The following is a 26549-nucleotide window of genomic DNA, read 5'->3' on the forward strand; positions in this document are numbered from 1 at the left end:
ATACTTGTTTGCATAAAAGTTTATTTTAAAAAGGCATGAAGCAACATAAGTTTCATGAAAAGAAATTGTACTTGTATTGACTATACTACTCAGACAGTTCAAGACTTTTCATAAAAGGAAATACTTTCGAAGTACTTTACAAAAATGTACAAAAATATTGTTCTCCATGAGGTTCATCGAATGTCTCTGGTGGAAATGCATAAAGACTTCTGGAGATCTTCAAGAAAGGATACATTCAGTTTTAATGATGTCAAAGCATCAAGCCTTGAGCTACATATAAAAACAAAAAGGATGACACTGATGTGTTATTCGAAAATATTTGGACCCAGTATTAAGAATATGAACCAATCAATGGTTGGTTGCAATATCCTCATAAACGGTCAACAGATACATTTCACATTATTTTTGCAGAGATGTATACGATGCATTATCTTGCTGAGATATTCTTTGGCAAGAACACGGACCAAACAAACGAACGGCAAGTGAGCAGACTGGGGCGAGAAGCACAAAAGCAAATGAATACATTGTATCAGATCATGCATGTTTACACAAATATTTCCTTAATATTGACATGACTGAAAAAGTGAATTATCATATTCCACAGAAGTATAACCTGTGACATATACACTGATAATGACATACGTTTTAACACGGCGCAGATCTCAAAATCGTAATACAAAATCCTGTTTTCTTTTCCTTTTTCCAAAAGTTTTGTTTTACAAAATTTTGCACAGGAAATTGAAAAAACTGCTTCTCAGCAGGTAAACACGGCATACATGAACATAAACGTTATATGATATTGAAACATTTACTCTGCTTTCTTGTTAATCTACAATTAACCATAAGCTGCCAATTTGGCCCCTGAAAGCAACGGGCCGCAGTAAAGACATCTCTCTCCAGTCTCATTTCAGCAATTAAGTTGGAACGATAAATAAACTTTCCATCCGAGTCTGATGACAACAATGTTTAAACCCCGTTAAACAATATACATATACTTTAAGTATATGGCTGCTTACTGCATTTATAAGGAAGGTAACACGTCTTCAGTTCTATGAGACACAGGAAGACTGCAGCAGTTGAGGCAGAGGCTGTCCTTTTTGCTTTAGAATTTTTCCAGCACCAACATGGTTCCATGGTACATTTAATAAAACACAAAAAGACATAATCGTGATAAAAAGTAGAAAAAGTTAAGTCTCAAAGGTGCTCTTTTGGTTTCCTCCAACCATAGTTCCAGATAAGTTCTCCTCTTGTGGATCTCTAAGGTTAGTGTTCTGTTTCCATCAATCTCAAGAAGGATTCAGTCGAGGAAGCGCTGACAGGCCTTTTTCCAGCGGCAGGCGGTGCACCACTGGTCTCGGTGTTCAATACCGTACACCTTTCGGCATTTCTTGGCTTCGCCCCGAATCCTCCTGTTAGTAGAAAATAAATTCAGAGTTAGATTTGACATCTATTCTAAATGCAACAAAACGTTATTCACAACACATTTTGAGGTGAACTGTGTAATATATAATACTGTTTAAAATTGAGGTCCGTAAAAAAAATGATTAATACAGGGGTTTTTTTCCAGCAAGGATGCATTAAATGGAATTTATTTTAATCGTTGATGTTATTTGAGTCTTTTGTCAAATAGATGCCGTTATTTCAAACTTTCTGGTCAAAGAATACTGAAAAAAATGCATCACGGTTTCCAAAAAAATTGAGCAACTGTTTTCAACATTGACAATAATAAGAAATGTTTCTTGAGCCAAATCAGCATATTAGAATGATTTCTGAAGGATCATGTGACACTGAACACTGCAGTAATGATGCTGAAACTTCAGCTTTGCCATCAGAAATAAATTACATTGTAAAATATATTCACACAGAAAAATAATAATATTTCACAATATCACGGATGTTACAGTATTCTTTTACTCAAATAAAAGCAGCTTTATGGAGCACAAGAGACTTTCAAAAACATAAAATCTTACCCTCCCTAAACTAAAATAGTGTGTTTATTAAATATGTATCTGAAAAATAATGCAGAGTGGGTAGATTTAATTCATCAGGATTTAAATACACAAGTTTTATATTAAAATACTAAGATATTACTGGTTACTATTATTTTCCCCTGCCCACCCAACCTTGGTTACATCAACAGAAAAGTCGTAACAGGTGGAGAAATGTAGCACATTTGCATGGGAAAATTATGAAATTAGCCTTTTTGGTCACACTTTAGTTTAGGGTCCAACCCTCAATGTTATCTAACAATTAACTATGACTTTTGCATCAAACTATTAATAGTTAGTAAGGAAGATGTTAAGTTTAGGTATTGATAGGATTAACGGATGTAGAATATGGTCATGCAGAATAAGGCATTTATATGTGCTTTATAAGTACTAGTAAAAGCCAATATCCTATTAATATGCATGCTAATAAACAACTAGGTAATAGTGAGAATTGGATCCTAAACTAAAGTGTTATCGCCTTTTTTTCTTTAGTTTAATTTGCAGTCATTGGCCAATAAAGCCCTTCAGTTTCTGATTTCAATCTCAACATATTTTCGATCAAAACAAACTTTTAAAAAAAATGAAGATCTACTTAAAGAGACCAAGTAATTATTGAAAACGATTTAATTTCACCTGGAAGTGCAATGGTTTCTTGGAGGTGAAACACTGGCAGGATGTGGCCTGAAGGTGGCGTTGGTATTCTGGAGCCACTGTTCACCAACACTAACTGAACGACGGCGGAATGGTGAGCCCTGGGGACGAGCAGAGAGAGAGAGAGAGAAAAAGAGAGACCACCATTAGTCACAGAATGACGCACTGCAGGTTATATTATAGCTGCAAAGACTACACTGCGGTACAAACATTGGATCAGTGCAGTAAAACTGTGAAAAAATATATAATAAGAAATTATTCATTTAAAATAAATATTGTTGTTAAAATTTTTTATCAAAATACGCAGATCACAATATTTTTTACATGCTTTTTCAACCTAGTGTCAAGCATGCTTTTAGACAAAGAGAACACAGTGGCCTCAACTCCACTAGATGGCACTGCAATACCATCAAGCACCTCTTGTGGGCGGAACAAAGGACACAAAAACAACATGAGCATGTCACTCCCATTTCAAGTGAGAAAACACATAATGTTTTTGAGACCATGTGGTGCTTTGTATATTCTGAAAGCCTCAGAGAAAACATTGCATAATCAATCCATTACCTATAAATATTCACAGCGAAAAGGCCTTAAAGACATCTGTGCTTTCTTCGACCTTGTAGATGATAATGGAATCAGTTAAAGAGTGTGTAATGTTGCTGTTTTTAGCCTGAAAAAGGTGTGCAATGTTGCACAGCACAAAGTCACTGCAAAGTGCGTACGGTTTCTGAAACGCCTCGAAAGTAGTCTTGAGTTTTCTACTAGGAATCTAAACATCACAAAGACCTGGTTTTAAGATGTGATCCGCTCGACCAAAACGCAAGTGGACAGGGTTAAATACAGGTGTAAACGGGGTCTAAAACGTTTTGAGCTTGTCCACTTCCAGAGGTAGTCAAAAACGCATTTGACCGGATTGCTCTCATAGTGTAGATGTTCATGTGGTCAAATATTTTCGAACAGCCACAAAAGATTGCCTACTGCCCTAATGCGTAAACATTATGGGAAGCGTGCGTACCAGAAAAGGATTTAAACTTTATCAGCTGGAGACCCAAGTTTGGTTTGGAGACGAAAAATGTACCAAACACAATTTTGTGTCACCATTCCTGATTTCCAAAAGCTGCTGCTCTCCGTTTGTTTTCTGTTGTCTCCCTTCTCATTCATATGTAATTTGCGTGAGCTTATTTTATCCATCAGAATGAAAGATCTGAGAAAAAAAAAAAAAAAAATTACCCATCCATAGACCCTCCCCTCGAAGAAATCAGGACAGAAGTGGTTGAAAGTGGACAAAAGAGACGGATTAAAACACCAGGTGTAAACAGCAATGTGTCTCCCTCGTCTACTTATGATCCGATTGACCAAAGCACATCTTAATACCAGGTGTAAACAGCAATGTGTCTCCCTCGTCTACTTATGATCCGATTGACCAAAGCACATCTTAATACCAGGTGTAAACAGGGCCAATATTCCTCATTTAAATCATTTCTGTCAAGGCATGAAAAAAAGAAATGCGCCATGGGTTTAGTTGCGTTAGTAATGTGTTGAAACCAAGCGGCAACCTCCCGCAGTTTCTCTTGAAGCCAATACGGAAGTGACATAAACTACAATTCATTGACTGGCTCCAGGAGGGAGCAGAATCTCATTGAGCCCCATGTTAAAATGCCCAACTTTACAGCAGATTAAAACATGTTTACAGCCTGGTACAAATTGTGGTTTTGGTCTATACGGTTAATTTTGCCCTTCATGACAACTGTGAGGGGGGTGAATTTTTTTTATAACTCATTTGTTTACATTATATAAAGCATTAAAATTCTGCATAATTAAGGGCGTGGCCACTTCGAGTGACAGGTGGATAGCCATTTATCTGCTGTCTGTTAGTCATCGCGTCACTTCTGCTCCGCCCACGTCCCGCCCCTTTTTCTGTTATCTGGGAGTGACACGCTGCCAAGAATGGCTCATCAGAATCCTATGGGTGACGTCACAGACACTACGTCCATATTTTTTTACAGTCTATGGTTGAAAATCGTGATTATGATAAGGGGCGTGGCATTTCCAAAACCCGCTGAAAGTGTTTGACCAATCACAACACACTGGTCCAGCCGACCAATAAGAGCACATTGCGCTTTACAGGAAGGAAGGGCTTCATTGAGATCGGAACTAAACAGGGGTACGTTTCCCGAAAGCATCGTTAGCCAACTATGGTCACAAGTTACCAGCATAGTTTACCAGCAGCGATTTGCCGTTCGCAAACAGCATCGCAAACTTATGTGATTGGAACTACAGCTCTGAAGCTGTGGTTAAAAGAATAGTTTCTTGTTAAAGTACATGTAATGACATAAATAGATCATGCTCTTGGGAACAATAAGCAGCCTAACATTCAGTTCTATATCAAGCATTCTGTTTAAATATATATAAACATTCATATACATTTTTATTTTATAGCGCGTCAACGATCAGCCCGTTTTTGAAGAACTCCGATTACATATGAGGGAACCCACGATGAATCAAACATCAAATAAAGCAAAATGACATAGAACAAAAACAGGGAAGTAGTCATTAGGTGCCATGTACGTTACAGCAGCATCTCGGAGATCTAGAATAGATTCATTAGCAGAAGTTATTACTCCACCTGTGCATGACGTCATAAACGACAGTCCTGAATTGTTGAACCAATGTTGTTTAAACAACAGAAGTTCGGCCATGTTACTACGGTTTCGGGAAGCAGTTGTGGCTTGTGACTAGTTGGTTATTTTCTCCAGTTCGTACTATGGAAGTTAATCAGCGAGTTACATCGTTGTACGGGAAACGCACCCCAGAGCATTACTGACAGACTGGGAGGAGAGGTGCTGCAACAATGTAATGCATTTTTGAACATTCAAGCATGAAAAACTATTCTAGTAGACCCCAAAAAACAAAATCAAGACTTTGTAAAACGGCATATTATGGCCTATTTAATAAACAAAAGGCTCACCTGTTTACTCTGGTGAACTGTGAGAGGTGGCGTCCAATGACAGGACACCGGAACAGAAACTGGTTTACACAGAGTCACAACCTGAACGGGTGGAGGCGCCTAAAGAATCAACATCAACATATTAAACAGTCATCCATGTTTGTTAATTTAGGACAACATGCAAACAGCGACATGTAACGCCACCCATCAGATCTTTGATGGCACTAAAAAAGCCCTCAAGGTAAACATGGTGTTTAAATGACGTCACAACAATGTAAAGCATCTCACCTGGTAAGAGTGCTCAGAGTGGACCTGCCAGAAGCTGCCTGGGGCCGACTGGCTGAGCAGGCTGGGCTGGACCATCTCCGGGGTGGAGGGAGAAGGAGGCATGTCCCGGCTGGGACTGGATGGGGAAGCACAGGAGGGTCGGTGACCACCAGGGGAAGCTGTCTGCTCCAAGTCCTGATAGACTTCAGTGTAGTAGAAGTCTTCTTCTCTTTGGGAGTGCTCATCACTTTGTCTGCAGAAAACATTATAGAGTGCGTTTAGCATCTAAACATCCCACATTGCTACTTTCATTGGCTAAACACTTCTGGGAGATGTATGACGATTGTGATGCTTACCCAAGGTGAGAATTTCGGATGTGACGTTTGATGCCTACTACCGTGGTCAGGATTTTTCCACAATTTGGCCACAAGCACCGATATGCTACTTTTACTGAGTTCTACAGGATGAAAAACAACACAAACAAGATAATTAAGCTACATACTCCATACAACTAACACCTCATATATTATAAATATAGTTTACAATGTACCTTGCGTTTCCTTGGCGTTGGCTCATTAAACAACATTTGGTCCAATTCCATGTCCAGGCCTTCATCAACCAGAGGGGCGCTCTTGTCCATCTCTGTGATGGGTGGGGATGGAGCAGGGCTTCCGTTTCCATGGTCGCAGCTCCAATATCCACCATCAGACAGTTCGCCACCACCATTTTCCATTCCACACAAAGCTAATACAAACAAAATAGAGGTGACTGAGAAAAAATGCTTCATCATAAAATGTAAATGGTCAGTTCTACAGGGTTCTTACTCCTTTTCCAAAGTCAAATTCAAGCACTTTTCAAGCCTTTCCAACACCTTACAACTGTGGTAAATAACATACTTCTTCATGCTGATCCTCCTGGGACCCACGAATAGACTTTGTCCACTGTAGTGGACATTATATTTGAGTGAATTTCTCTGACATCATACATGTCACATGTCACAGTCTGGATGTCCTGTAAAGAGCACATTCGGGGCTTTGCAGAGATACCAAATGTTTGGAGGTTTCACCAGGACAACAACTTCTTCTTGGTCTTTAAAAATGGCTGACATTAATTTTTAGCACTCTTATGGAAATATGATAATATTTTTTAATTATAATTTAAATCGGATTAATTTTCAAATCGTTTGTTAAAAATCAACATCTCAGGAAAATGTTATGGGGTTTCTAATCAAAATATGACTTTCTGTTACAAAACAGGGCATGGATTTCATAAATGTCTACTGTAGAGACGCCAGGACTTATATCATGTTTATCAGGCATTTTGGAGACATAACAAGTGAATAGGGAAATAAATTACATATCAATATTCCTATGAAATATTAGATATTATTTTGAAAATGTTGCCAATTATTAATCCCATTATTACACTTATTTTTTCATTTCATGTTGCACCAAGAACACATTAATATGCAAATTATATGCAGTGTATAGATACATTGTATTGAATGGGAAAATCCAAGTATGGCCCTTTTACCCACATATTTCATAAAGTAAAATGGTATATCAATGCATTTCATTATATCTTTCATAACATAGTTCAGAATCATCTTTAAAGAAAGTTAGTTTTTTTTTTTAAATCCTGAAACCTAAAAATTGATTGGTGAATTAAAAATAAATCCTATTATTTTCTTAATTTCATGTCATTTATTTTTTTTAACAACCGAGTCCTGGTGTCAACTACAGTGGATATAGCATATGAATAAAATATATTTTTCAAAAAAGTTTTTTTTTTCCATTTGTTTCTTATGCTCTAAACAATGTAATGACATGAAAAAATACTAAATTCAAAGCACTTTTTTTTTCTGGGTCCCAGGAGGATGGAGATATAGATATAGATATATATATATATATATATATATATATTCTTCAGTGTCACACGATCATTCAGAAATCTATAAATTATATATACTTTTTTTTCCCCCCAGAGGTCTCAGTTTAGGCAGTAGGGTCTTATTTAATCCTTTAATTATGATGATATGCAATCCTGTATTATTTCCTGTAAGAGTGTGTTTCACTAGTGAAAACTGTACGTGCAGTTGATAGGGATTTCTTCTTGGTGACTAACGCCCATCTCAGCAAGTGTTCTGAGTAATCTCAGCTGGTTTATGCCAGATTTGTACACTGTACCATCGCTTTGGTTAAGCATTTATGCATGTGTAAGGTTCAACTAACCTGGAGTTACGCTCCCCGGAGCTGCGTGTTGGATGACTGGACTGCACGACAGACTTGTAAGCACCATTGCAGCCATAATCTCATCCATGTCTACTGTCTCTGGACTCCTGCAGTGTTGAAGTAGAGTTATAAGGGAGTGCCTCTCATTCAAAAAGTCAGCATTCATCATTCTGACACCTATAACAAGCCATACCTTCTTGGCACATCAATGGACGAGGAGACTGAGGAGGTAGGAGTGGACGTGGGGCTCGTCCATACGTCTTCTAGCTTGCGATGAACGTGCTGGTTGAGCTGGGGCAGGAAGATAGACACCTCATTGTCCACGTGGTTATGCTGTTCGACCACACCTCCACATTCTTGTCCTCCGCAGTGCACATACACCTGAAACATATCAGGAAAATACCACTGAGAATGCCAGTCATATTTTGATTTACTCTACAATAGCAAAGACATTCGTGCTTACCTTCTGTCCAGGGTAAAGCTTGCTTCTGTGAAGCCCACTTTCAGGGCATCCATGGGACCCCGTTTCTGTCAGGCCGTCCGCTGAGGAACCACACACCAGGGTGCCCAGTGGGGAACGCTTCCCAAGCCTCGTCTTCGGTACCATTTTCCGTTCCTCGCACCTTGTCTCTTCTTAACTGCTTTGAAGAACTCCTGATGGAGATTCAGCAGCGCTATTCAAACAACGAACAGGACACTGATAAGAAGAAGAAAAAACAATTGATTAATGTAGTTCGGGCCAATTTTATGTACATCTCATTTTACTGTGTATATATCAGGCACAGGCCCAAAAATTCTCTCAGTTTAGACACCCTGCTCTAGAGATATCCGTATCAAACCCATAACGGTCGACCACTATTTATTTATGACACAAAATCATAAACATGATTAATCTAAATGTGCAAAAGTTATACATTTATAACTAGACATTAACCTTGCCATTTACAAATTCAAGAAACAAACAAGGTATATGTACAAAATATGAATATTAATCTCCACAATGCTGTCACCAGTTGAATCTGATTCGTGAAATCAGCGCGAGTCACCCACCATGCTTACGTGAAACATCCGGCAACTAAGTGTCAAACTATTAAGAAATCACAGGACGAATGATGCAAAATTCGAAGTTTACGTGCAACTGTGCAGAATTACTATGAGTCATAGTCAGCACACAATGAACCATGCAAAAACTACTTTAACTGACGCAAGACATTAGACTGTTATGGTCATGCTAGCCTTTGTAACCTCAGAATGTTCACCTAAGAGTTTGGGGCACAGAGGAATTGGTAATTACTGCATAAGCATTATTACCAGCTGCAGTCAGGTATTAAGTTTCCTCCGTGATTCCGAGTAATTGCAACTGATTGAACAGAAAATGTTCCTTGGTTGCCAAATACTACATATTTGGCAGCATGGGAGAGTGTGTACTGCTTGTATTATTTATATTATGTTCAAACTAAATAGAGGTGAATAAGAAGATGTACTTCATCAAAAATGTAAATCTCCTGTAAACCAGGGGATAAGTGTGCAACATGTTTTAGCTAAATGCTAAAATATACTGGGAAAAATGATATATGGTCACACTTTAGTTTAGGGTCTAATTCTATATTGTCTTGTATTTTTTATTTTTTTTATCAGCAAGGATATATTAAATTGATCAAAATGACAGTAAAAGACATTTATAATGTTTCAAAAGATTTCCATTTCAAATAAATGCTGTTCTTTTGAACTTTCTATATATCAGAGAAAAGTGAAAAGTGTCCGTTTCTACAAAAATATTAAGCAGCACATAAACTTTGGATTTCTGAAAGCAAATTATTAGTATTAGGTATATCTATAAATGAATACATCTTATCTATATTAGATACTACATTATACTTCCTAACCACATTAATTAATCTGCAGTAGCAAATAAACAACAACGGAGCAGAAAATACTATGCAAACCATTAATATCACATGATATTATTACTACATACTTACTTTGACCTCTACTTGACATGTCAATGGTGCACAATATACAGTGGTAAGAATGTACAGTATACAACAACAGATGTGATTCGTGAATGATTGCTGTTTTGATGTCTCACTGCTTGTTTGTTTTTTGTTTTTGCATCTAATAAGAACTTATTTATTTTCTTATAATCTTATAAAATTGCAGTCTAATTATAACTAGGTGACTATAAAAGTACATTTAGAACTATTGATGGCAATTCGATGATTTTTTTATTGGATTTATCACAGATATAATCACACATGTAAAACAACCCTTTTGATAACAACATAAATCATACAAAAAACAAAATAAAAAGATCAATGCAAAACAAAACGGATAGAGCGCCAGGGGTAATATAAATGACATTATATAAAATAGAGGTGTCTCAAGAGGCACTTATTAGCAATCAGACAAAATGTCACAGAGCACATGTACATTATAGGAAATACTGAATATTATAGGCAATTCGATGACATGCCTCTACGTCATATCGTAATTACGTCATCGCGTGTTCCCTGACACACCGGCGTGGCAGAGCCAAAGCAGGCATTTAGGCACGTAGTGCTGTTTATTACGGTTTTATATTATTATTTGCTTACTGTGATTTAATGTTTATTTTGGTAATACAGCCATGATTAAGCTAAAAAACAAAGTTCTTTAGAAATTAGGACCGATTATTTTGCTTAGAAACAACCTATGGCTGATTTTTACATGTTTTAATAAAATACTAAACCAGCTCTGTAGTCATGTAGGCTATAAAAACAAACCGTATCGAACACGATATTCACATTCAAACTGATTCATTACGTTCAGGCACAGCCAATTCATTGAAGAGATCCAACTCAAAAGAGCCGTTCATTCATGAATCGGACCGCGTATCCAGAACGATGATAAGAACTCGCGAGTCGCTCCTCACAACCACCACATGCTCGCTCGCAGCCGCGTCGCAGAAGGCAGAAGCGATGCGACGAGAACGCGCAGCAGGGGCAGATTATCCATCTAGTATTCACTCAAAGCTTTAAATGCCGTTTTTGCAAAACTGATCAGAATGTAGCAGCTGGACAGTTAATCTCTTCCGATGCGAAAAAGTTCATTGTTGCAGATTATAACCCCGAATTAATGAACCAACAGGCTTTTTTCATTGTGTTGTTGTTGTTTTTGCATTTTATATCAAATGCAAAAGTTCACAGTTGTGTAGAATTGAATCCGTATAGAACAACTAAAACAATATTTCTGCTAAAAGGAAGCACATCGTCGCACAAACACGCCGTAAGTATGTATATCAAACATGACAATCCAAAAGCTTTTCACATGAATTCGCTGATATAATGCACTAACCTTAACTGCGGCAAACAAGGCAGTCTTGTCTGATAAACACACAACGCAACGATAAGATACAAATGCATTTAAAGCGAGAGACAAACTTTCAATGAACGTTGCACGTACCTTCGCCAAATTTCAACACACCCCCTTCCCACAAGGCTCGCTCTGACCGGCTGTAACTTGAAAATGTCCCTTTTCAGAGCCCAGAACGGTTTGTGTTTAGGTATTTCAAATCCCGGCCTGGATTTTACAGAAACCGTAACCGTATTTGTTTGATAAAGCACCAAGGCCTCAAGGACACTACTACTAAATCAGTCTATTCTAATCTATAGTGTTCGCTTTGCATGCCAAAGCTTCTGTTTGATTTAGTTTTAATCCGTATTCCTTCCGTCTTCACCGGGGTGAGACGTTCCAGACTAATCCAGTGCCGGGTTTTCACCCAAGCGCCTTCTAGCGGGCTTCTGCTCTTGTAGTAAACAACCTGACCACGTGGTAGGGATGTCGACGCTCATTGGCTAAGCAGCGCTTTCCAAGACACACGCCCTACAATTCCAACTTGTTTACGCAGAAGTTGAGGAAGGGTCAAGAAACACAATGGACACACATATGACACTGTATTTCATACACCACTTTTATTAAATCTCTGTGGCTTTGCATTACTACAGTAAAAATGCATTTGAACAAAAATGCAGAGAAACAACGTGCAAATGGATGCATTGTTGCTCACTGTGCAAATAATGATTTAAAACGTAGATTCCAGCACATTCTAAAATATGTTTCTGCTTTTTATTGCATAACTGGAATTGTGCATTAAAATGCCGCTCATTTAACTATAATATCTGTCTGAATAATTTTGTATAGTGTTAATTTCTTTGCATGTACATCGTGTACCTTGTAAACTGGCTGATGTTGCATTTTTTCCTTATAGGATTTACCCGGGATCTTCGGGTCAACTTTGATTTGTTTTCAGTTAGGAATATGCTATAAATATATGCTTTATAAAATATGCAATATGACAATTGGTTCAAATGCAAAAATTTAATCGGAACTGTCTTAGTGTTCTTTAACATCTCACACACATTGTGTTTTATTTTCAAATGTCTTCCATAATTGTTTTTATTTTATCACAATACGCAGTTGAACCAGAAACATATGTATCGTATGATTGGTCTTGTACCTTAAACGAGTCGATAGAATTGTTTAAAATGAGAGGGTTAATAAGGTGTCAATCTATTTGTTTAACTAACAGCAGGCGCGTTATCTTTAAATGCACCAAAAAAAAGCATCTTAAGTTCGGTAGCTGTGTTTTCTTTCTTTCTTTTTTAGTAGTGTTTTCTTAAGGGGGAGGGTATGACAAGGTTACATAATACGAGCTTTCCCAGTCCGCTGGCTTCACCGCCGCACGCCATTGGTCGAGCGCTGTGACTCACCTCCCCACGCGCTGCGCTCGTGATCCAGCTGAGGCCAATAAACGCGTACGTGAGAGAGCGCACATACTCGTGCCAGAAGTTCAGAACATACAGAACCCCCATCCAGCACGTCGGCCACAGATCAGGGTGCGTTTCCCAAACGCTGCAAGAACAGGCGTGACGTGAAGAACGTTTTAAACACAACAGTGCTTTTTTATTATAATTATTGTTTAATTACTTACCATTGAACGTGAGTATTACGCGTTACAGACAATACAACAAAGATCACATGTCAAAGAAATACGTTCAAATATATTTTAGATTTTTTTTAGGCTGTTGTCAAGGTTGTGATATGTTTTAACAGTATGTGGGACCTAATAAATAGACGGATGTATTTATGATTATGATAAACGCTTGATGCACCTTTCTGCAGCAGTCTTTTTTTCTTTCGTATTTTCACAATGTATTATTTGTGATTCTGAGTATGTATAATGTGCAAGCAAAAACAAAAGCATTTAATTACACACATTATTGATAGGGATTTATTAGATAGGGAGTGCAAAATAACCCTTAGTCTTTTTTTATTCCAAGCTCTTGCAATATCGCAAAAAACATGCTATGCTTTTCCTGATCTTAAAATAACTGGTTTTAAACAAAATGTCCATTTGAACATAAATAAAAACGCCTTCTATTAAAAAAAAAAGTTACATGCTTGGTGACAAAGACCCCAGATTATCTAACATTTGATAGATTACATAATATGTTTCTTTAGATCTAGCTGAGTCAGGGTCAGTGCAGTGTCCGTTCAATTAATTGATTCAAGTAGCAGATTTAATATAAGGGTCAATGACTTAAAAGGAAATTACAAAAAGGAGTCTCCTTTTTAAATAAATTGTTTAAAACCATGGTTTAAGTTCTCAGAAATGTAATTATGTTGGTTTCATACAGTTTTGATTTAAAAAGTTCAGCATATTCTGAATGATTAATGACTAAAAAGCCCCCCAAAATTATATCCATATTTTTCAGTAACAAATATTTTACAAAAATCATGCATTTTCATGAATAGGTTCTTAAAATGGCTTCTTATAATGTTCACACAATTAGGCCTACTGAATCATTAAATAGCTTACTAACAGTCGGTTCACTGCAATTTTTCCTATTCATATTTTTCAGTAACACATTTTCATGAAAAATTATCTTAAAATGGCTTCTAGCATGTTTACACAATTAAATCATTGAATATTAATACAGTTGTTTCACTGCTTATTTTTTTAAAGAAATAAAATATTTTTAAATCTTATTTCGAAGATGAAGGCATGTCTTGTCATTGACCCATAAATGCCCTCATAAAAGAAAAAACTAAACAAAAAGAAGAGGCCCAATTCTACAGAGCAAATATTTCCCCTAAATAAAGTCAATCTCACCAGAACAGAAGGGGTAATTCTAAAGAGCCTGTTACTTTAATTACATTTTCAAAGTGTTTATCAGATGTATTCATGTCCACTGAAATTTGTTCAAAACCTAAAAATATTCACCAGTGCTTCCGTGTAAATCCATAAAGTTAAACATATCCAGATCAGTCGATCTGACAGACGAAACCTATGCATCACCCCTAATACGAATGAATATGAATACAGAATAAATTTCACAATACTGGTATTCATCAGAAAAAGAAACAGAAAAAAATTAATTTCTTCATGTCTCTTTGGTAGCGATGGTGGCGACACTTCCACCTCGTCTTCAGATGGAAATGTGACTGGTTTTTCTTGTCTAGGTCGCATTTAATTGGTGACCACCCGAAGTGTGACCTCTATTTGTCAGAACAGGTGTGGCCAGAAGATCAGTCTCCTTCCCTCTGAACTGTTGCATAAGGATTCAGCTTTAAATCAGTCTGGTCAATGCTGAGGGAAAGGGGGTTCCAATATTTCCTATAAAGTTTGATGGGTACTTTATTGGAGTCAACACCACAAAGCAGGATTTCAGCCTGGCTCCAGAAGAATACAGAAAGCAGATATCTCCAAATAGTGAGGGGTTTTGTTTAGTATGAGCATTTCAGGTTGCATAATAAAGATGGTAGAACTCTAAAGCCTTGTTGTTTCCACCGCAAAGTCTGTGGTGTTACGCCTACGTCATCGATGCCATTTTTATTATCTGAATTAAAAAAAAAATCAGAGATTGTCATTTGAAATTTCACTCAAATGCAACTTAAAGGAATAGTTCACACCAAAATGAAAATGATCCCATAATTTACTTACCCTCAAGCCATTCTAGGTGTAGATGACTTCAGCCGAACACAATCGGACTAAATAATATCCTGGCTCTTCCCAGCTTTGTAATAGCAACAAATTATCAACGCGTGTACGGCCGTTGCCGGAAGTCAGTGTTTATAGTTTATAAATGGGTGCATATAACCGGAAAACACTGAGAGAAGCACTTTTTGAGGGACAGGGACACGTTTACTAACTGGAGTAGGATTTTTTTGTTTTGCAATCATGATGATAAGTGTGTTTATTAATTATTAGTTGTTAATAGCGGTGCAACAGATCGCATGATCCGTACGGACCAGGCCCCACGGTTCGGCACACGTTATTCACGGATTAACTTCCAGGTTTAACCATCATAGAGTGAAAGTTTATCATTAAGACGTGTTTTGTCTTGCCAATTTACACATTCAAACGATTTTAAATGCGAAAGAAGAGGTGAAAATTGGGACTCGTATGCTGTTATCGGTGCGCACGCAGAGAGAGGCGCACATTTCAGACAACACTCGAACAACAAATTGATTCCTCTTTCGAGTTTACTTGCGCTTGAACGGACACACACAGACACAAAATTATGTCAAAATATCCGTCTCGTCAAGTATTCTCTCAGTTACGTCAAAAGTGACCAGGGAGAAAGACACATTTCACCATGTTAGAGAGAAAAGAAGATGGTAAGGAGAGTAGTCAGGAGGAAAGTGATGACGACAGCTTGTAGGATAAGTGTGCCGCATAAAGTGTGAGTATCTCCAGGTGCTCCCTTGAGAACCAGACCAAAAAAAAGTTATGAGCACCCCAGTTTATAAGGTTTAAATAAATATGTATTTTAAATATGTATTTTTCTTGCCCTTTTTGGAGATTCAAAAACTTCAATGCCATTATAAAGCTGGGAAGAGCCAGGATATTATTTAATATAAACTCATATATTATGTCATATACTATATCTGTAGACCTGGCTTGAGTGCGAGTAAATTATGGGATCCTTTTTCATTTTTGGGTGAACTATTCCTTTAAGGGCATTTTAAAAATCGAACAGAATCATCTGAAGTGCTTACAATTTTTCCATGTAGCGTTACTGAACCCCAACACCACCATTTATTTGAGCTGGTAGGCTTGAACCTGCAGAAAGCACATACATTGTTGTGTGTTAGAGTCTAACAGAAATAACTCAGATAACTAACAGTTGGAATAGTCTGTGCATTTCTCATTTCCGGGATCAAAATGTGTGCCGAGAAGTAAAGCAATTTCACAGGGATTCATTTAATTTAGTGGTTTAAATTCCTTGCAATTATCTGTTTGTGTCACATACCGTGAGTGAGAGTGTGACTTCTCCAGGGTTTGTACGCGATTCCTCCTTGAGAGATAGCTACATCCTCAGGCTCTAAACCTTCAAAAGACAAGATTAAAGAGCATCTGCTGAGTGGGCTTGATAGCATTGCAAAGAGATAAACAGCTATTCAGATTTTAAAAGAAATTCATTGTCATTGACAACTCAGTTTACCGATTTCATCACCCATGATTTCATTAGCAGCAGGGTTGTGTCTGGCTCCTGATGAATCGCCCATTCTTGCCTGTTCAATTGAGAATTAGAGTAGCACACGATTTACATCACATTTGACCATTTATACACTCTTAGAAGAAAAGGGTTCTGTCAGATGCTTCATGTATAAAACTTTTTAGGTGTTCCTATCATGGGATCATTGTGTCAATTCATTTTATTAAAGTGCCCCTATTATGCTTTTATTGAATATTACCTTTCATGCAGTGTCTAATATAGCTGTTTGTGAATTTGCGAAATGTCTGCAAAGTTTTAAAGATCAAAGTGCATGACAAATAAAGTGGTCTCCAAGAAGAAAGAATCGATTCTGAACTGCTGAAGCAAGTCAACAGCAATTGACCGTTCACAAAGACACGCCCCCTTTAGTTACTGTTGCCATGTCCGACAAGCCGCGCTCTCACACCACACGTTCTCACGCAGTGAAAAACACATCACAGAGCAAAGAGGACACTGACAGACAGGACAGAGCAGGCTATTTTTAATATGAAAAAGTCTCAACTCTAAAATTTGGTCATTTTTTTAAAGAAATGTAAACAATAAATACCGTTTTGTGGCTCTTTAAGGTGCTACAGCGACCTGTCACCACACATTAAAGCTGCTCGTGAACCAATCATCTCTTCCTTCTAGTTAATTTATAGTATCAAATAAACATGAATGAACTTCATAAGGAATGTTGTTTCAACAGCGGAAAGACATCAGTACACACCGTTTTTTCAAGTTCAAGTCCACCACGTTTATCTACAAACTCTCTTGACTGCTTTGTCGGACAAAAAGGCGGATTCGGCGGATGGTGAATTATGATTGGTCAGATCGTCTGTCAATCAAACTCCCTGCGAAGGGTAAATTCCAGTCTCACTTCCTGTTACATTCCTACATAACAAATTTGCATCACGCCAGCCTATGGTCTTAACTGCCCATAAACATTGTCTACTTTGACCCGCCCTCGAACGATATAGTTGTAGCTGAGACCTGAAAGAGTTTGACTCATGCTGGAATTGATATGGTAAAACCGACGCCATCATTCATATCACTGTGTATCAAGCACTGAGTAAGCCCCCAGAGCTGAAATGAAGATATGGTAATAGGCGTTTCCATAGACCAATCACAACAGATTGGGCCATCTGACCAATCAGAGCAGAGTAGGCTGGCAGTAAGAAGGGGTTTAGAGAGACTGAAAAATCTTGACTGACTCTTTGAGAAATTAGGTGATGTGCAATGTATATAAGGCCCGTTCACACAAAGGACGATAACTATAAAGATAAAGATAAAAATATAGTTCTAAAAATCGTTCTCAATATTAAAGAATAGCAAAGTCCTTGCTAATAATGATAACGCCACAGAGAAACGATATTGCTGGAATCACTTTCAGAATGATTTTATCCAGCTAATGAACAATAAAAGCACAATCTTAGAATAAACCAGACTGGTTTTTGCCATTTTGGCGTGCTATCAAGACGCATAATCGTTTTTTAGCGTGTTTATCAATGGCGTTTCATTCTATCCCCCTACACTGCCCTTACCCCTAAACCTACCCATCACACACACACACACTGCCCCTAAACCTACCCATCACAAGAAACATTCTGCATTTTTACATTTGCAAAAATACATAATTTAGTATGTTTATAAATCCACCATTTACATTGTGGACACACACACACACACACACACACACACACGGTTAGTTTCGGCATAGACATACACGCGGAATCACACGGCGTAGACATACACTCCGCAGATGATGGTTCATTTCGGCATGCACATACACGCGGAATCACACGGCGTAGACATACACGCGGATAGCTCAAAATGCGTACAGATAACACGCCATTTGGCTTTAGAAAGTGGCGTGTATGTGTACGCAAAGTCATGATGTCATGTTGAATAAACAATGTTATCGTCCACTGGTGGTGTTGTTTTTTATCTTTGTTATCCATATTTATCGTTGTTTGTATGAACAGGCCTTTATGAGAAAATTTAAGTATTTGAGCTTCGATGCATCATGGTTGGTTGCAGCAATAAGAGTTGTGAGGCTGCATCTAAAATCGCAGCAGTCGCTTTATTTAACAATACAAACAAAATACATCACATAACCAACTTAACAAGATGTGAACGGACCAAGACAAACAAAAGTGAGGGCTATAAATACAGACTAAAGGGCTATTTTACGCAACACCATTTTCAACTAACAATGGAAAAATTTATGCTGTTAGCTGTTCATTTTCACGACAACAGCGTTTTGGGAGCCTGAAAATGAAAACTTTTGAAAACACGATTCAATGTTCAAGTTTTTAAAAACGATACCGTTATCGTCTCCGTTTTCACAAATGCACTTTTTTGTAGTTTACACAGTGACGTCATGCGCATGCATATTACGTGTTCAGTCTATAGGCGCTTAGTGATTCTTTACAGTGACATCAACTACTGGCCTGACATGAATAATACAACGTTTTTGGGTGTTTTTGCAGATCTATGTGAACGGGGATCGTTTTGACAACATTGTTATCTGTATGAGGGGGAAAAAAACTGTTTTAAGTACATTGTTGCCGTGTAAACACCCTCAGTGAAGGGAGAAAACAAGGAACAGGTGGGGTTAATCAATTAACAAATGAGTAACCATGGAAACTAATGGGAACATACCAATGATCTATGACAGCTAATGAACAGGGACAAAGCAAGCAAGAACTAACACGTAAAACAAATGTAAACCTATTGTAGGTTTAAAAAAAAAATTGGAATTAGGAACCTTTAAAATAGCTTAATAGGGGCACTTTAAGCAGCTTGTAAACATACTTTATAATAAATAAAAAAAAACAGTAACACATGATAGTATTATGTTATCATTTAAGACATTTCTCAATCATTTAAGACATTTTGGCATAAAGCATTATTTAAAATAGAGCCAAGAACCCAAGGGGTTTATGCAGAACCCCACTTGCAACATACAAAAAGGGACGGGACGATTACCTGCTTCACGATAAAATGTACTGACGGTTAGTATTATTGTTTAAAATGTAATTATCACTGAAAACGTGTTTGATTATCGCGACTTTGAAAAAAATCGTGTCCAGTCAGCATCAGTCTGGCGCAGACACAATGCGCAATGTTTTTTGAATGAGAAGAAATGGCGGAAGGCAGTGACAGTGCTCTGGAGATTTTTCAGCCTTCTAAAAGAACCAATCTGGTCATATTTTGGCTTTTACAAAAGTCCTGAGGGAACCTTAATTGAGGATGGTCACCCTGTCTGCAGAACATGCAAAAAGAAAGTCGCTGCAATAGGAGCAAACACTTCAAATCTGATGAGTTGTTTGTGTGACCATCACACACTGTTGACCTCAATACCAAAACTACGTCTGGGAAATAATTAGACACAAAATGTTGTTTTGAGTTGAAATATTTTATCTCACTCACTTGAAATTAACATGAAACTTCCACAAAGAAAAGTTTGCAGCAAGTGGCTTTGAGCCAAGGACGAACGAACAACGGACTATTAAGGGTGACATTTAAGGGACGCTAATGTATATTCATTGTACACTTATTACAAAGATTTTCTTTTTTTACCACGGGGACATATTGAATTGAGATTAATGTTTTAAATCTTACATGTTTATACAAAACAATCGTCCAGACAAGATGATCTCAATAATAGTATTAATCTGATTTCATTTTCAATACAATCAAAAACGGAGACGCAAGACGGCAAGTTGCATTTGAATGAAGCAAGAGTTTTGATACATGGATGTGCGCTGTGTTATGATGCGTGGCTATTGACGACGGTTATTATAAGGAAGGAAATGCCACAGAATAGAATCTTGCTTCAAAAAGTGCATTGCGCTGCTTGTTTTATTTGTTGTTTGCTGAAATGTTTTCAGTGTGTGCATCAGTTGTTTTTGAATGCCATCATCTAATGTTGAGATATATCCAGCTGCAGCACCGCAGCACCACAGTTTCAGAACAGCAGTTTCAGAACAGCAGTTTCAGAACAGCAGTTTCAGAACAGCAGTTTCAGAACCGGAACTTAGGGGCGGGGCTTAAACAGTCATAGTTGCGCTAACCATACACGTTATTTTCTTTTGTTAAATATAAGCTCTTTTCACATGGATTTTGTCATATAATATGCATATCATGATGTACATTGATCAAAATTTTAAAACATAGCCTTTGATCATGCTTAATGTCAATGAATGTATACAAACACAGTAGTTTACTTAATGGATACAGTCTACAACTATACACCGTTTTTATTTTATTTTTAATATTAATAAATGTGTAACATGTTGTACATACCCATTTGACTGTATAGATATACAAATACCGGTCAAAAGTTTTATAACGGTAAGATTTTTAAATGTTTTTAAAGAAGTCTCTTCTGCTCACCAAGGCTGCATTTATGTTATTAAAATACCCAAAAAAATAAAATGTAATTTATTCCTGTGATCAAACCTGCATTTTCAGCATCATTACTCCAGTCTTCAGTGTCACATGATCCTTCAGAAATCATTCTGATAATTTGCTGCTCAAGAAACATTTATTATTATTATAATCAATGATGAAAACAGTTGTGTAAATTTTTTTTTTCAAAAGAACAGTTTTTATCTGATCACAGGAATAAATTGCATGTATTCAAATAGAAAAGTTATTTTAAATTGTAAAAATATTTCACAAAATTTCTCTATTTCTTTAAAAACATTACAATTTTATTGGTCTGAAACTTTTGACCGGTAATGTTGCCTATGAGGAGATTTAATGTTAATGGACACTATAGTTTACTGTTACTTCAACTACAACTTTTATTATTTAAAAAATATATTAAAATGTGTAACATGTTGTAAAGTGTTTCCCATTTGACTGCATATTCAATCATATTTCCTTCATGTTCATGTTGTTACAAATAATACTTATTTGAGAATGTGACATTTCAAATTTGAAAATAAAAATAATTTAATACAAGGAACAAGTGAAACGTGTTTCTCTGAATGAAAACAAAGAGGACATCTATAAAGTATTTCTAAAATAATAGGTTTCAAATGTATTTAAACGGCTCATAATAAAAAAAAAACATGCAAACAACAAATAAACATCTTTTTGTTTAGAGTCAAAAAATTGTGACTCTTAGGCCCATATCATGGCATTTCTGCAGAAAGATTTGAAAAGATTAAAGTCTTTTCATCCCTGAAAACAAAATGAATGTTTTATTAATACATAATTATTTAATATTAAGACAAATAATATAATATCCTTTGACAAATGCAAAAAAAACGTTACTGATAAAACGTGAAAGACGTGAACAGATTCAATATTTGTTCACATCATGACAGAAATGGGCCTATCACACGCAACTCAACATATTCTCCTTCATGCTTCTGTTGTCAAATGTCTCATTGGCTCAAATGTGACTAGAAAAGTGACTTTATTTAAAAGTATTGTTGTTAAATATTGTAGTCATCGATCCAATTAAAATCCATGTGAAAACAGCGTGAAAATAACGTATATGGTAGCGCCGTTAACTTCCGGTTCTGAATTTGTGGACACGGTTCTGAAAATGCGGTTCTGAAACTGTGGTGCTGCGGGGCTTCAGCAGGATACTATTGCTAATTTTAACAAAACCGTGATAATACAATCGTGATCATTTTGGTCACTATAATCGTGATATGAAATGTTTCATACCGTCCCATCCCTACATACAAAATATAAAACCGTTTTATATGCGTTTGGTGTAATGCATTACTAAGTAATTTTAGAGTTACTTCTGATGTCATTTCATTAAATACTGAATATACTATGCACACATATATACACACACACACACACACACAGTCCATTGTCTTGGGTTTATGCCGTTTCATGCAGTAAGATGTTATTTGTCACTCACCACGCTCACAAGTGTTGATGCTTTCTGCTCTGGTGCACTGCTGCTCTCTAACTCAAATGAATGTCTGTTGAGTAAAAAAATGAATCAAAATTATTTGTGATTTAAAGCATGGCCATGCCTCTTATGAACTTTTGCAGTTATTGTGTGTAAAAGCGTGTAACGTTGCTGTTTGAGCATAAACAACATCTGCAAAGTTACAATGCTCAAAGTTCAAAGTAAAGGGAGATATTTTATTTTATAGAAATCGCATCCGTCTTTTCACCTTTATTGCAACACAGTACGCAACTCAAATATAAAATTAAAACAAAAGTTTAAAAAAGTTTTCCAACACATTTATCATGCACTGGAGGCTGGCCTCTAGTGGTTGAGATTAAAACTGCAACTACTGTTACAGCTCCAAATAAATGTGAATAAATCTTTTTATTGTAATATTTATTAGGAATGTACCTAAATTAGTTTAAACAATGTGAATGAGACTGACATGCTAACTGGCATTTGACCCACTGGCTTATATATCATCACTATGCAGACAATCTGCATATAGACTTCAGAGATTTCAACCCCACAATATACTGCTTATTTACTTGGTCTCATTTTCATGTCGTCTTATGTTAAGCATGAATGAGCAAGTATGTGTAAGACACAGCTCTCTGTGTTTTGTGACAGGGCCACATTCCTGCCTCATTCCTTACACATTTCCGTAGTAGAAAAACTTGACAGTGATGTCTAGGAATGTTGCTTACAGCAATAGGGCAGGTGACTTTCTGCTACATACCTACAGGACATGTATTGTTGCCTGTTTCCAGGTGACTTCATCTTTTGAGGCATGTTTTTTTTTTTAACCAAAAGCAAGATAAAATCACTTAAAAGGTCACACAGGAACCTTACTTACTTTTTACAGCTTGCACAGAGAACCAAGAGTGCGATGCCAACAATGAAGAGGACGATTATGGAGAGAAATGCAGCCTCTGGTTGCTCTGAGATCACCCAGCCCAACAGATCTGGCCTGATTGGTGCCATGATTATGGTACCTACAGGAAGACAGATCAATTGTTGAATAGATTGTCAGTCAGTCTGGACCTCATACCATTTTCAATTGAGCCTGGATAGTGCTTCACACATTAAAAATAGGTTCAGAAACCTATTGCAAAGACAGGTCAGGTCACATACTTACTATTCAATTCAAAAACACCCCAGAGATGAACAACAATTGTTACATGGCTATGCATCATCAGGCATTTTATATTGACCATTTTGCCTATGTCATGAAGCACATCGATTACCACAGAAATATGTTTTTACATAATGATTCCATTAGCATCACCACCAGAAGATGGTTTTGATGTTGAGAAATGCTGCAACGAATCCCTTTAGAAGGACCAAAACACCCCACTCCAAATTGTAAAAGCCACAGTTCACTCTTGATAAACCAGTTGAGGCCTCTTGTTCTTCTCCTAAGGGCCCTTAAACATGAAACACCATCACAGGGATCATTCATTCAAAAATGGAAATTCTCATCCTCCAAACCTGTGACTTGGTTTTTCCAATGTGAATAAAAAGAACAGGGACTGAAGTTTTCAAGCTTCAAAAATGATACAAAAATACCATAAGAGCCTCATAAAAGTGGTCTATATAACTATATTTCTAATCTTCTGAGACCATACTATAGCTTTGCATAAGAAACAGTCAAGCGATGCTTTATTCGTGAATGAATCACTCGTTTGAGTCAGGCCTTTTTAATACATTGGTTGGTCTAGTTCAGAAAAAAACTGCCTGAAACTGGATCTGACGGAGCCAGTCCTAGAGTTGACTCAATTTCCCGGACACAGTGGTTAACAGCTCATTGCGGAGGAATATTTTAATCGAAATGCCATGCAAATTTTAGTCTGTTTCTCATGCAAACCTATTTTTGTTTCCTTTTTGAAGCTTGAAAGTTTCCATGCCTTTTCATTGTAATCAGTGTTATTCTGTGAATAACCAAAACCAAATTTCTTTGTTCCACAGTAAAAAAAATATAGCTTTGGAATGACTTGGACGACAGAGGTTTCATTTTTGTGTGAACTGTGGTGAATATAGAAGGCACAGCCACATTCTATGTTTTTAATATTACTTGTTTATTCGTATAGCTGAAAGTGTTGTTGTAATTTTACCAGGACAACTAATCATAAACCAGATTAACCACTTTTTAATGAAAGTAACCATATTTCTTGGTAGGTATACTGTAGTGACGGAATCTTTTACCATATTTGTAATTCCAACAGTACTACGGGTAGGGTAAGTAAACCTCACCCAAAACCAAAATGACACATGGAACAGATTCCAGAGCTAAACTTAGACATCCACCTGCTCTTAGTCATTTAAAAATGATAAAACTGCACCTCTCCCAGTTAACCTGTTCAATTATTAAGCTCGCTGAACAATAAGACCACTTATTGCAAGACAAAAGAAACTCCCTTAAAGAGACAGAAACTAAAGAATGAATTATATCATTGTTGTTGTTTTTTTAAAAATAAATCTCAATGAAACAAAATTTAAGTGGTAATGAATAGGTCTAGACTAAAAAAAGGCTGAAAGGTTTCGGACATTTTCAGTGTGTGTCTGCGTAAGGTAATCGGAGCTGCTAACACAAGCTCTTGAAGCTCCGCCCTCTTCCGGAAAGCAGGCCGGGAACAACAGCTCAGTTGCTCATTTAAAGGGACACACAAAAACAGTGTGTTTTTGCTCACCCTCAAAAAGTGACAATTTTAACATGCTATAAAAAAAATGATCTGTGGTGTATTTTGAGCTAAAACTTCCCATACACACTCTGGGGACATCAGAGACTTATTTTACATGTATAATAGGACCCCTTTAATGTAACTTTCTCCCTTTAAATACTTTGGTCAGTTCAAGAATAATTTATGCAATTTTGTATTATTTATTTGAAAGAATTAAAAAGAACTTTCGTGTCAAGCTTGATATGGGATTTAGAAAGTAATTAGTAATGCGATACTTTTTAGAGAGAGAAATTAGTACAGTAATCTAATTACACTGTTGAATATGTAATTAGTAGCTACAAATGACTTTTTAGAGCAACTTACCCAACACTGATTATTCTAAACAAGAAGTATTGCCCAACATTTGTTTCACTAACAGAGCTAAACTTAGACATCCACCCGCTCTTAGTCATTTAAAAATGATAAAACTGAACCTCTCCCAGTTACACTGTTCAATTATTATGCTCACTGAACAATAAGAAAGCAGAAGAAAAGAAACTTCCTTAAAGAGACCAAAGAATTATTTACATAATTGTTTTTGTTTTTTAAAGAAATCTCCATATGAAACAAAAGTTAAGTGGCAATGAATAGGTCTAGACTCACTTGCATTCAACATGACAGGTGGAATATATGAGCAAAATAAAGTACCTGTATAGATGATAATTCAGTGACCTCCTTCAGTCAGTGAACTGTTGTATAAAGCGTTCAGATACAGTCCCTGGGCAGTCTCTCCTTTGCTCTTGAAACCTACATATCGGTGCAGACAACAAACGCCCGTCAGCCAGCTCCTGTCAGCATAACACTGACTCTACCTTTCTGACAGGAAGGGGAAAAAGAGCTTTGACAAGCTCCATTTCCTCATTCTTTCACTCGTCATGACATCAGACAAAATGCCAATCACTCATCCATTGACTCCTCATGTAGATTCCTCTCGCTCACACCCATTTTTAGATGTACTTACCGATATCTACTTTCAGAAGCAAATCAAACCAAAAAGACTTCACAATGTCACACTACCAAAGTCATTATATTATAAGCTCTCAAAAATTTTTTTTTTTTTTTTATTAAAATCACAAATGAAATACGATCTGTATAGAATATTACTGTAAACATCTGTATGAACTCAGAAATCTTACCATTCCAGCTAGCCTTCAGACATGCAGCTTTCTGACGAACCTGGAAGTGCTGCCATCACCCTGGAAAGTCTCACCTAACCTGATTATAATCAACTAGTCTCTCTGTGGGTATGCTGTATAAGGTAACTAACAGGACATTTGCATTTACACAAATTAAA

The 26549-nt window shown here is 36.9% G+C and overlaps 2 protein-coding genes across 6 annotated transcripts; both read right to left on the reverse strand.

The window, feature by feature from the left end:
• Window positions 1-4: 4 nt before the first annotated feature.
• Window positions 5-11843, reverse strand: znf395a (zinc finger protein 395a). 4 transcript variants are annotated; one of them, XM_079833690.1, is made up of 10 exons: window positions 11526-11843; window positions 8548-8781; window positions 8278-8465; window positions 8085-8191; window positions 6404-6597; window positions 6210-6310; window positions 5875-6106; window positions 5608-5706; window positions 2622-2740; window positions 5-1409 (listed from the first exon to the last, which is right to left on the reverse strand). In XM_079833690.1, exons 2-10 carry the CDS (start codon window positions 8689-8691, stop codon window positions 1298-1300), a joined length of 1296 nt encoding a protein of 431 aa, XP_079689816.1. In that variant the 5' UTR covers window positions 8692-8781; window positions 11526-11843; the 3' UTR covers window positions 5-1297. The 4 variants fall into 4 exon arrangements, with proteins under 4 accessions (XP_079689816.1, XP_079689818.1, XP_079689817.1 ...); XM_079833692.1 differs by having other exon boundaries at window positions 8548-8758; window positions 11526-11573; XM_079833691.1 differs by having other exon boundaries at window positions 11418-11532.
• A 1156-nt stretch (window positions 11844-12999) lies between these two features.
• Window positions 13000-26486, reverse strand: LOC307136552 (uncharacterized protein). 2 transcript variants are annotated; one of them, XM_079833698.1, is made up of 8 exons: window positions 26392-26486; window positions 25904-26002; window positions 23392-23530; window positions 22500-22563; window positions 16571-16640; window positions 16379-16456; window positions 16125-16188; window positions 13000-14962 (listed from the first exon to the last, which is right to left on the reverse strand). In XM_079833698.1, the coding sequence occupies exons 3-7, from the start codon at window positions 23517-23519 to the stop codon at window positions 16142-16144; spliced, it is 387 nt and encodes a 128-aa protein (XP_079689824.1). In that variant the 5' UTR covers window positions 23520-23530; window positions 25904-26002; window positions 26392-26486; the 3' UTR covers window positions 13000-14962; window positions 16125-16141. The 2 variants fall into 2 exon arrangements, with proteins under 2 accessions (XP_079689824.1, XP_079689823.1); XM_079833697.1 differs by lacking the exon at window positions 26392-26486 and having other exon boundaries at window positions 25904-26079.
• Between the last annotated feature and the right edge of the window lie 63 nt (window positions 26487-26549).

The sequence above is a fragment of the Gobio gobio genome (genome assembly GCF_949357685.1).
Source record: "Gobio gobio genome assembly, chromosome: 13".
In the NCBI taxonomy this organism is placed as follows: domain Eukaryota; kingdom Metazoa; phylum Chordata; class Actinopteri; order Cypriniformes; family Gobionidae; genus Gobio; species Gobio gobio.